Source organism: Perna viridis, chromosome 9 (genome assembly GCF_037379345.1).
Source record: "Perna viridis isolate PV_CMFRI_1.1 ecotype Kerala chromosome 9, ASM3737934v1, whole genome shotgun sequence".
Lineage (NCBI taxonomy): Eukaryota > Metazoa > Mollusca > Bivalvia > Mytilida > Mytilidae > Perna > Perna viridis.
Window position 1 is genome coordinate 18,737,371 of NC_142453.1, and position 12,990 is coordinate 18,750,360.

Genomic DNA, 12,990 nt, shown 5'->3' on the forward strand with positions numbered 1-12,990 from the left:
GGAAACGACCAAAAATTTGCATCGCAAATTTGACATTCTAACATCGTTGGGAATTTTATATATATAGTTTGTGTAAATGTTAGATGCTACAATGAATTTATAAACAACCCTGTGCTAGTTTAAATTCCATTTCACTGCTGCTCCAAATTTTTATGATTTATTATTTACAAGCCGTGATATAAAGTATCAGTCTTTCTAAAAATCAGACAGAAGGTGATTCATGCATGTCAAAAACTCACCAAATTCAGTTGTATTTCTTGTTCAGAAAAAGGCTACTGATCACATAACCAGTTGGTTGTTGCGCCTTTGAAATAAAAATTATATAGAATGTACATTAAGTTGGAGCTTTGAAAGAGTTATCGTTCTTGATTTTGGTTTCATTTTGGTTGATTTTAGTGGGAGATGAATGTATGATTTTCTAAAAAGCACAGATCAGAATGCAGAAATGATTATCCTTATGTGAAAGTATAGCATATGTATACTGAAAATGCATAATTTGTTTCGTGGGTTTTTCTTCACCTTGAATCCCTTAACCATTGGCAGTGTCTGAATTTTATGTTGACTGGTACCTTAATAAATGGGTTGAAACTAAGGATTTTAATAGATAATTTTAGTTCTGAATCTCATTTTTAATCAAATGCGCTTTTTTACTACAGTTATATACATAACTAGACCTGGTGAAAAATATTTTTGGATATACAGCAATAAAAATACAAATTATGAGATCATTTTCAAGTTAAGTTAAACATTGTAAATAGCAATATACTCGTACAGTTTTGGTAAACTAGTGCTTCAACAGCTAGATAGTAGACATAGCGATAGGCACCACTTGTGCACCTCTATGATGACATTTTTCTGCGCTCCTTTGAGGCAGAACTATAGATATCGTCCAAAATTTGCTCCAACTTTGATGAGAAACGCAAGTTAGCAAGTCCTTCAACACTCAATAGTCCCAAATTTGATAAATTTTCATTTCATCTATTCCCAAAATACATCGGGTCGTGTATATTTTTCCAATTGACTTAAATACGTAATCTTCACATTTTGTATAGTAGTTTTAATAATAAAGCTTGCATTCACGTATCACTTCTAGTGACACATAGAAAGTCAACTTTCTGCAATAATAGGATGTTTCCATGTAGGTAGTTTGTGAAGAAAAGAAATCTTCAACTACAAGACCATTTGATTCTCGGAGCGATGGGATTTTTTCTAAAGCATTCTGATCCTGTACATGTTTTATACCAAAAACATTGTTTAGCCAGCAGGATTCATAGGATTCGTAGCAGAATTCGTAGGATTCATAGCTGGATTCATAAGATTCATAACAGAATTCGTAGGATTCATAGGATTCATAGCAGAATTCGTAGGATTCATGCCCTCATTTCCGTGTTTACAAACTCATATACTTTATAAAATTCATCAAAATTTGTTTTTCCTTTATTTTTTTCCTATTTATTTATTTTATTTTATTTTGTGTGCATGTGTGTATGTGTTTACGGCATTGTTTGTCAATGCATACATTTTTCTTGACGGTATTTTCGGTGTACTGCTATTTCTTAATTATTCAGATAAATAGATCGGTATGTTCTATGCATATTGCGTTTGGTTTTTATCATTTGTCATAATTATTTTTATTTATATTCTAAATAGTTTGTAAAGAGAAAAAAAGAAAATTATGTACTACTTTATTACCCTCAAGGCAAGACTGCATGTTAATACTTAAAATATTGGACACCACTAAGTCACTATTCAAGCCTATCGCTTATATGGAACTTTATCTCAAAATTGTCAAGAGGAAAGCATTTTAACTAAACTAAATGATAAAGGCGACCACTTCAATTTTCGCCTTGTCAACTTCCCCTTCCTATGTAGTAACATTCTAGTTAATCTATAGCGTATGAATTAAATATTGTATCCAGGCCACGAAATAGCATTAGACCCCGGCTCAAGTCCAGTGAGTGAAATCTGTTTGGACCAGTAAAATTATACAAAAATACATATATATCAAAGTGACAAGACAAGTAAAGCTATGACGGAGTGCTTATTTGGTATTTTCTGTTTAGCAGTATCAAAATTGATGCTTTTTATGTGACTTTTGACTATTTTCACACTTATAATCTATCTTTAAAAATATCCAAGGATATAAAGTCTGACTATATAGTGTCTAGGCTGATGAATACCGTCGGGATTTTTTTGTCCATCTAGAATGGTATAGATCCAGTGGTTTCAATCCGGCTTCTCATACATTTTTCGGAGGAAGGTTGAAAATATGTTTCCTCTTTTTCATGTACCCGATCTCATTGTCACTGTTGTTATGACAATGAAGCATGTTGCAATTTTATCATGACACATGCATTGTTCAGTCTTTTTTATTAATCTAGTTTCTTTAAAACAAATAGATGGTTGCTCTGTTATTTTTTTTAATAAACGTTGTATTGTCTTTTAATTGAATAAATGCAAATAAAATGAAACACTATGTTGACAAACTTTAATCAATAAGCATATTATTTGATAATGGTTGCATATTTCAAGCACATATTATAGAGTTACATGTGTTTATATCTGAAAAAAATTATACCATTAGCTGCGTCAACATTTGCAAAGTGACAAATATTACGCCGTTGTTAGCGTTGCCCTATTAAATATAATACTTTACTGTAATCGTCACAAATAAATTAATCTAAGAAAATGATCTGCAGAGCGCAGCTACATACGCTCAAAGAGATCGAACCTTGATGGATCAAATATGGAGACAAAAAAGAAGCTTGTTACAGCTCTAAATTTGGTTGTAATAAAATATTTGACACAAAATATTAAAAAAAAATAAAAAGAAGCTAACATTAATATATAAAAAACAAAACAAAAACAGTTAAACAGAGTTTCATGAAAATAGGTTCAAGAGTTATTTAGCTATTATGGGAAATTCCTCCTTTTAATAAATATTATTATGTTCAAAAACTCGAAAATAGAAAAAAAAATTCATAACAAGTGAAGAAGGAGCTAACATCAAAAGTAATAAACTGTTTCATGAAACTTGGTGGCAGCATATTTGATGGAATCATTGTGAGAGTGTGAACGATAGACGGACGCAGATGGACTACAGTATACAATAATACGCTCCCTCTAGAATACAAAATCATAATAGAATTTGACATACCGACTGCCAATTTGCATATTTACTCCTTTTAGTGTATATAAAACTAGTAAGTAATGTTTCATTGAAATTACAAACCAGATATGGCATATACGCGATATGCTTAAATTAAAGCGACTGAGATAGATTTTGGCTGCTAGCATTGTCATCACTTAGTACTAAAGTAACAAAATATCGGTGAATTTTAAGCCGATAAAAAACGACTGAGTATTGTAAAAAAATGCTGCCAAAATATGCCTTACTCATCACCAGCTTTATCCAACCCAAACTGAACATTGTCATATATACTCATTTTAGAGGAGGAATTCTGCTGGAAAGTCATTGGTCTCCTCTCAGAGGGATACACCAGTGGTTGCGGTTCTGGAATATCATCGTCACGTGACATATTTCTCCATGATGATTGACCAGAACTTCCATGACTAGAAAATGACATCATAGGTGTCGTATCAAGCGTGTTATCATAATCCTCACTAAATTGCGTTTTATAATTTGTTGACCTTTGAAATTGAGATCCAGTTTTTACGGGTTGACGGACTACATGATCTCTTTGAGTCAAAGTACTGTAAGGTGTTGGCTGGGAGGGGTGTAATGGAAAGCCACTTTGCATAGATTTTGGATAGTCATAATTAGCATATCCATTCATCTGAACCGGATATTGTGGATTTGGTTGTCCATATGGAGGCGGAGGTGGTTTAGAAGTGCCGTAATCCATAGCAACATTTCTATCTCTCGTTTGGTATTCCGGTCGAGTTTGCAAAGTGACAAACTTTTTCGGATAAGTATTCCTGCCATTTTTTAGACTTGAGGGCGAAGGAGGAGGTTTCTTGTCGATCACCGCATAAGTAGGAATGAAGTCGGGTTGATCTACTTTCTCATGGAGTTGAACATGTATTCCATCCTAGAAAAAATTCTACCATGTTAACACATGATTTATGCAGAGTTAATTTTGCGCAAATTTCAAAAGAATATTGCATAAATCTATATGTTGCGCAATTTGTGAATCAGAAACTTGGTCATAAAAGACATCTATCTTAAAGACAACATCACAATCCATACCAGTCGCGGGGTGCTCCATGTCAATTGCTATATTAAAGCAGTTAATGGTTACAAATGATAAAAGAGTCCTAAATGTGCGAAATTAACTTTAATATTGTTTTGACGAATATTTTGTTTTTGTTTTTGTTTTTGTTTTTGTTTTTTTGCTTTTTAGGCAATCTGAGTGTGCTTCTTGTGAATATGTCGTTCAAATGTCCCAAGCAGATTTGTGCGGTGCACTCTATAAAAATATATACAATTACCTTAATACATGTACAGTCTCGGGTCAAAAGTATTTCTGCAATATGGCCGACGTCATTCAACGTCATTTACTTTATACCACTAAATAAATCAATAAAAGGGCATTTTAAAGACAAAATAAATGAGATACTAACTTTAATATTTTGTTATTGCACCATTGGCTCTCAATACACGACGAATTCTAGTTGGAATAGAATTATATAATGTCCTTATATAGACTGGTTCAATGTCCATCCACACACGTTTAGACTCCCTGATCAAGTCCTCCTTCGTTTTGATCCTGTGCACCACCTTCTGTAACCGGATTTTAATGTACCTCCAAACATTCTCAATAATGTTGATATCTGGGCTTTGCGCAGGCCACACCATTCCTTCGATATCATTGTCTGCCTTCCATCGAATCGTGTGTCTAGATCGGTGGGGGGTAGCATTGTCATCTTGGAAGATCCACCTCCCTGTCGGAAAAGTTTTAGCCACAACTGGCCAAAGATGTTCATCCAGAATGTCTGTATATTTCTGTGAATTAATTGTCCCATTCACTGGTACAAAAGTTCCAACACCGTCAAATGTTACACATCCCCAAAACATAACACTCACAACGGGACCGGCTGTGTCGTCACCCTTCTCTCCAAGGCAAGAATTAAACCACTTTTCATCGTCTCTCCGCCAAATATGAACTTTGCTATGCTTTCCTATACATATTTGAGTCTCATCAGAGAAAATTATATTCTTCCAGTATTTGTTCACAGTCATATGAAGCTTTGATCGACACCAAGCCCTCCTTTTGAACCTGTTTCCATCACTGATCACAATTTTCTTCTTCACAACTCGTTTTTTGAATCCATAAAACTTAAGCCTCCTCTTAACAGTTGATTCACTTATCTTAACTGGTGTTCTCTCATTCAAAAGGTTAGTAACATCCTTTAAGTTCTTTCTACGCTCCGTTTTCACAATCCGTAGCAACTGCCTGTCCGTCCTGGTGTCACATTTTCTGGGTCGACCACTTCGTGTCCTGTTTTCTTCATTTTCACGGATCCGATAACGTTTTAAAAACTTTTGAACTGTAGAGGGATTCAAACCCAACATCTGAGCGATTTTTCGTCCACTATGTCCATCTTCATCTAATTTTACAATGCATTTTTTCGTATCAACACTCATCTCTTTTCCTCTCGGTGCCATTTTTTAGCAGACGACAAGTAAACAAAAGAGAGACAACTCTATGCATCCCTTCAATTTCCAGAAAATACTCTATAAATAGACCTTTTAAAAAACCAAATCTATTTTCACTTTGTTACAGGTCATGACAAAAATATCGGCATTTGGTTCACGCACCTGTCGGGCACGGATAACGTCGGCCGCCATTGTGCGGAAATACTTATGACCCGAGACTGTAGTAATATGTGTTTATACGCCAACTCGATACTTACGAAAGTCTGTGTTTCTTGATCACGCAGTCGCATAACGAAACACGAATGTAGAACAAGGCCCAAACTGATCAATGCTAAAATGAGACCAATGGCTAACAAAATTGCCCCAGGAATTGTTAGAGGGCTGAAAAACAAAATATACATAAATATGAATGCAATTGTTACACATCCAGACCTTAAATGTTTACATTTAACATTTCTATAAAGTACATATGGTAATTTCAATTGTTTAAAAGTTGTTGCGTACAAGCATAAAAAGTTTTAATTCTTAACCCTTCCAAATGTATCCACTCCAAATAGCAAAGCCAGGTATTACAGTGTGTCCTTTAATGCATTTTGTTTTACAGGCTCTTAAAAGTTAATTAAAACGCTATAATTGTTACAAATTGCATTAGCAAAACACCTGGTTGTTATGGAAGACTGTAATAAGCAATAATAAATGTGTATGGCTACTTGACAATTATTCTGGCAACATTACAAGTGCTTGTTCATCAGATATTTCAAAGATTAGGCGATGTTAACAGTGAACGATTTAGCATTCGCTACTGGGGAAATAAAATGTTCGCCATGAGGAGACATTCACCCGTAGCATGGCCTCCAAAACTCCATCTAATATGATGAATTCCATGAAGTAACAACCCAATGTCTAATAAAAAAACCCAGGATCCTTCGTCTCGACCGCACCAACATTAGGTTTTATCTTGACTTTTGTCTTGCGACCAAACTCTGAACGATACGGGAAAATATCGTATTTGCTGAAACGTTCCAAATTGTTTAGTCCGAAAATAATTCGGTTAAACAAGGTTATATTGTACATGGTTTAGAAGAAGATCTTTTAATTATTTGATTTATAGTTTACAAAAATCTCAAGACCTGTTCCGATTAAATGAAGACCTTCTGTTGACGAAAAATAGATCGCTTAGTAGAGGTCAAAGTGGCAGAGGTATAAAAATTGCCTTTCGAATTGTGCAAGAACTAATTTTTAAATAATCCAATAAATACTGCATGTACATGTACAAAATGTACGTGATTGTATATACACAATATTGTACATGCCATATGGAACATTCAATCTGGCGTGGCTTTACTGAACTGCACCAGCAGCTAACACAATAATGGTCCTCTTGCTGCGTGGTAAATCATAGAAAACTAGTGGACAGATGCATTTGTCCAAACTCTATGCACTATAATAAAAGTAAGAAAAGTACTATGAATGCCCGCATGAATGGCATCATCTGTCGGAGCTTCACTCCAATTAAGATCTTGACCTAAAAGGGAGCGATGTTATCGGGGAATGTAATTACTTTGTCTTTGCAACAGCTACCTGTCTGATCCAGACACGTGATAGACGACCTGACACGATACTGTACCATGTTTATTTATTTGTTTACTAGGGCGATCTGTGTATTGGCCTAAGTCCAAGATAAATACATCACAATTAGCTTATCTTGTAATAGAAACGTAACATCTCGCTATTTTTGTTACATACAAGGGATATTAATGCCATCCAAAACACTTGGCAAATTCCTGGGTTTCTTTCATTTAATCAAATAGATGCTTCGTGAATTCTGAATCTCCGTCTAATCGCGTTTGTCCTAATGGCTTTTCTCCTTGTGTTATTTGAGATGTATAGTAGATAATGAAATTTGAAGTGAACGAATAAAGAATACCATACCTCCCAAACCCGCGTCGGCAAGTCTAGACTGGTCATTCTAATAGACCTCTTTGGTCATTAACTTCGAAAAGAGTTACATGAAATACGGTAACCGTTTATTCAAGCCATAGAAGTACTACTAGTTCAACCACCATTCAACCACCGAAAATCTCAGGTTTTTTTTATGTATTTGCACTTAAGAAATTCAGCAGAGCAATTTTTTGAATTTCGAATAAGTCTGTTACACGGTTATCATTTGCTTTTTATAATATATATAATTTATATAATAATTGAAATAATACAGACTCCAAACATACGTGTATTTATGAGAGTGTCTATTTTGGAGAAGTGAAAACCTGAAGCATTGACGGGCGTTACTTTTCGATTTAAACACTCGACCCCCCATCCTCAACTACAAAGTATGGATTTTTAAAATTTTACCTCCCTGTTTTCGTTATAAACTTTTGCCTTTTGATTATGACGCCATATTTAAATTAAATGGATACGAGATAACCCATATCAAAAGTGGTTGGAACCCCTCTTTTGTTGAAAGAAAATTGTTGATGTTGTTTGAAAAAAAAATATAGCAAAAATGAGCAAATTATAGCCTGGAGTACCTTCCTGTAAATATCTGGATTGGACAAACCCAATCTGGATCCGCCCCTGCAGCACAATTAGTATTCTTGGTATCAGTAAGCATTTTTTTTATCCAGATCACATGTTTTTCTACAATTATCAAACAGTAGTTACGTTAAAACTAACATTAACATTCAAATTATCGATCTTTGCTGAAAATGTCGGCTTAAAACGCAAATGTGTTCAAAAGACTAACAGGCATAAACACTGCTAAGAGACAAAGTTCCTATGAAGTTCTTTCTTTTAAACATTCTGATGTCATGATGAAACATTCTGCACAGTACATTACATATTAACGCCCAGTGATTTAGATGAAAATGTTGATAATTAAGATTGAACAGGAATGCACCTGAGACAAGTGGAATTTGGCGATGCTGCTGTAGTGCACCTGAAAGAAGCTATTGTTCTTTAAGAGCAATAGTGCAGCTAAGTTTTTTGTTCTTGAATCCATTTTTTTTGTAGTTATATATGATCGTTTTTGTTCGTGTGAAGGTCTACAAGTTAAAGGTTTATGCAGATGATATACTGTTACATTTCAATTGCATAATAATATTTTGATAAAAGAGGTTGCAAGGGTGTCCCAGGCTGTCTTTTGTTCATTTTACCATAGTTTTGAACGTATAATTGCACACAAATCCAAGAAAGGGTGAGGGTTCTTACCTACCAACACAATGAAAATAAATACTTAATAGTTTTAAAGGTTGAATCGTCGAATTACAATTGTACATGTAGCCGTTATGAGATCCATGGAGACAGAAATACATACATTATATACATGTAAAGAACTGAAGTAAAACTTATATGCAAATGGTGTATGTGATTTCTAAATCGAATTTTGTCTAAAGACAAAGGTAGATTAAGATTGTTTTATCGTTGAGAGGTTTTAAAACTTGCGCATTTGTTAAAATGTAAGTCCCTCGTCCAGTGATGGCCTATTTTTTATTGAATCATAGGCGAATCTACGTAAGAGCGGGACAGGGCCCGATGCCCACCTTAATTACGCTCGAAAAATCATATTGAAAACCGCTGCATGCAAATCACAGGAGCGACCCCCTCTTAGGCTAGTCAGACCCCCTTTCGAAATTTCAGGATCCGACACAGCTAATGAGGTGAGATCGATATTCAACGTTCAATATTCCACAACTATAATTCTGAACAAGGATTACAGGTTTTACATGTAAATGTAAACATTACTTGATCACTGACCAAGATTGACATGGCAGTGTTGTTTATCAACAAACGAAAATGACCAACACCTGGCTAACACACATAAAGCCATTATTATGGTCTAATTTTATGTACTTGCCAACAATGGCATGAAAGAACTACGGAGGGGAAAATAATGATGTCTCGCCATTAACTGGGGATAAATTCCCTAGTACGAAGGGAATCAATTACATTATGCAAACCCCCATGAGAGATATGACTTAATAAATCAGTACAAATTAGAGTGAAATTGTCGTATTTTGTTCAATAATGAGATAAGAATTTGTCTGAAGAGCTAGATCTTGATTTTCTAATACTTGTGATCGATCTAATGATTGTGTAACTTATAAATGGAGTTGTAAGAAGAGTCATATAGATCTAATTATAGGACTTAAAATACCGGGCCTTTATCTCACGGAAGACATATTGTTTTCGTTGGTAATTGAAATACCCGTCAACTTTTTTCAATAAATGCTATGACTGTTATAAACAAAAGAGGGTTCAAATGAGGATGTTTAACGCCATAGACAGATATTTGGAAAGAGAGGGTCCAAATGTCACTGAAACAGGTCTTAAGATATTAAGTGTCAGTATCTGTAAGAATCAGGCAGTGGGTGAAACATGGTATGAAAAAAAAACACCATTTTGATAGTTTAATTTGACTCCTTTTTCTAAGATTCTTTTGAAATTTTTTTTAGAAAATCCTATGATGCAGAGATCAAATAATGGTCTTTTCAAATAGAGAAAGCATCTTAAAGCGATATTTTATTGTCAGATCGGTGGTGTTTTGACATGCATGTTTCTGATTTTCCCCATTTGCCTGATTCTTGCAATCACTTACACTTAATGATTACTAATTTAAAAGAATACATATATTATAGAGACTTGTAGCAAGTCTACTCGAAACCCTTCCTTTATTTCATTGCAACATTTTGGAGCAAATAATAGCCTGGAACTGCCCCTTTTAAATAATTTTCTGGTTCGGAACCTCCCAATTTATGAATTATACTGGAATAATTTGCCCCTGAGTCCAAGTCTTACTAAATTCTATACCTGCTGTATAATGTACATAATATACATGTATATTTCCTTTTTTGCTAACTCTCCATGACACTCAAGACGTACGATTCTTAGAATGCCATACGTTTTCCTAGACGTACATCTTCCTTTTTGTTTAAAGTATCAGATATTTAAACGAAACGAACTTGTATCCGTTGCATTCAGGTGCACACATCATAAATCATGTCTTAAGATATAACACGATTAAAGTTTATGCAAAGAGATAAGATACAAAAAAGTGATGATTTCCATCTGCTAAATTCTCAGTACAGATTTACGTATGGAGCAAGCAATGAAAATATATAAAGCTTTGATACACGTTTGTTGACCTTTTTTATGTTGCCTAACGGATAAGACCCATATAAGCCTAAATGCACAACTCTGTGGTGAAAAAATAATAATTCTATTGGATTTATTGAGTACAACAGATTTCTAAAGGCCACACAAATATGACAATCTTACTCTATGTATACAAAAGACATACAAGTCCTGTTACATTAGTTATGACATACATATTTAACTTCGTTAAATATGGCTAAAACACAAAACAGCCAGAACGTTTGGGAAAGCGCCATAAACATTACATGTGTTAATTCTGCATGTGTAATAAACAACAAATGATGTCGTGATTAAATTTATATTCTAGCTTGACTATAGCTAAAAATATGAAACGAGCAAACGATGGTAAAAGCAGTTTAAAAGATTAATTGAGTTTCATCTATATAGACCAAACGTATTTTACCCTGCAATATTAAACATTCTCGACAATAAATCTGTCATTTTCTGGCGAATATAACATTAAAGAACCGGAAACAAGTGTTATTGTCATATTATAATCTATATATGTGGGGTTCAAATATTTGTTAGGGTAGCATTTGAAATGTGGAATAGGTATGTAAGTTGTTTGATCCAGTTTTTTTTTACTTAGGCAAAGAGATAATGTAGAAGATACCTCTTTAAGCAGGTCGAAAATTGTCATATGAATTTGGCACAGATTTTGTTTTACCAAGCAGTACCTAGCTGTATCCGCTGGTATAATGTAGTGGGTCCAGAGAGGGGTACCAGAATCAAGGGTGTTGCACTCAAAATGCACGAAGTTAACAGAAATAATTAAACATAACTGAGGTTCCAACCCCAAGAGCCCTTCCCCCTAGTCCTACTGTTTTATGTCAATACCTACCCTCCTATTGCTAAGAGTATAGTTCCTATAAAAACGAAAACACTTCCAAACGAAATAAAAGCAAGAACAACTCGAGGAGGTATCAACCATCCATGGAAATTAGCAATCCTTTCATAGGGCTCTCCTGGTATCCGACGAGTCATTGTTTCCTCTCAGTTCAGTTTTATTTCAAACTAGGACATGTTCCTTTTAAAGTGTGAAAAATAAAGTTTGCAAACCCACTCCAAAAGTCAAACTACGGCTCTCGATACTCCGTCCATAGAAAGTCGCATTTTTTCACTTGATATGTATCGTCCATAGCCTTTTAAATGGCTAGGTTATTGGACATTCCTTAACGTACACAAACTATTAATATCAAACTGTTTCATGGGAGAGATAAAAGGATTTTTATACAAACTCCCAGGACAAACTAAAGGCGTTAGTTTTTATGTACACACTTATTCATACGATCATTTACTGCCTATAACTACAAGCGGTGTGCAGTGATACGATATCGCACATTTTGAATGACTTTCTCAATTATAGGGTTTCCATGGTAACATATTTTGTGTATGGGACGAGATTGTAAAAACGACTGTTTATCGCGTTTATAAACTAGATTCACGCGCGATATTATGCCAATTTGCAATGAAGTGTTGAGATAATCATGTTAATATTGCTGATTTATTCATGAAGTCTGGGGACAACTTTACAACAGTTCAACGATATATTATAACATATGAAAGAAAACAGTTATACGAGTGCATATTAGATATAATGAAACCTGTTTTATCCAAGCCCTGTATAAAGTAGAAACTTTCAAAACCAGATCAATAGTGAAAAATACAGAAGAAATACAATCATGTAAATACCGTGCATATCACATTGTATATATACTGTCAAACCTGTATTATCCAAACTCTGCATAAACCGGCGCTGTTACCTGAAATTATAAATGACATACATGTACATATTAAAAATAAAAATAAGACAAAAAATTACCGAAACAAATTTCAACTGTAAGAACAATATTTCCCCATGTGCATGCAAATCAATTAATTAGGAGCTAAGAAATCATTTTAAAGTACTAATGAAAAAAATATTTCGTTTAAGAGCTGCGTGCCATTTTTGTAGTTTTAGAAATTACTAATAAATTGCATTGGCAAGATAATTATCAATGCCTATCATATACCTTATATAACGATAATACGTGTAGGTATGGTGTATATGCCAAAGAGACAACAACCCCTACGGGATGAAAATGTCAGCCCAAAGCCGCTCATTGGTCTTCAGTGAACGACGAGGAAACACTCATACCATAGGATAGGCTGCAACTGGCCAAAAAAACATCATTATACTCAGGTACAGAAAGAGTTACCCCTATATACTCAAGTAACAC

General features: G+C 34.4%; 1 protein-coding gene across 2 annotated transcripts; it reads right to left on the reverse strand.

The window, feature by feature from the left end:
- Nucleotides 1–2,473: 2,473 nt before the first annotated feature.
- On the reverse strand, nt 2,474–12,092 carry LOC148607186 (uncharacterized). 2 transcript variants are annotated; one of them, XM_088546800.1, is made up of 4 exons: nt 11,613–12,092; nt 8,149–8,257; nt 5,878–6,001; nt 2,474–4,052 (listed from the first exon to the last, which is right to left on the reverse strand). In XM_088546800.1, the coding sequence occupies exons 2-4, from the start codon at nt 8,229–8,231 to the stop codon at nt 3,393–3,395; spliced, it is 867 nt and encodes a 288-aa protein (XP_088402926.1). In that variant the 5' UTR covers nt 8,232–8,257; nt 11,613–12,092; the 3' UTR covers nt 2,474–3,392. The 2 variants fall into 2 exon arrangements, with proteins under 2 accessions (XP_088402926.1, XP_088402925.1); XM_088546799.1 differs by lacking the exon at nt 8,149–8,257.
- Between the last annotated feature and the right edge of the window lie 898 nt (nt 12,093–12,990).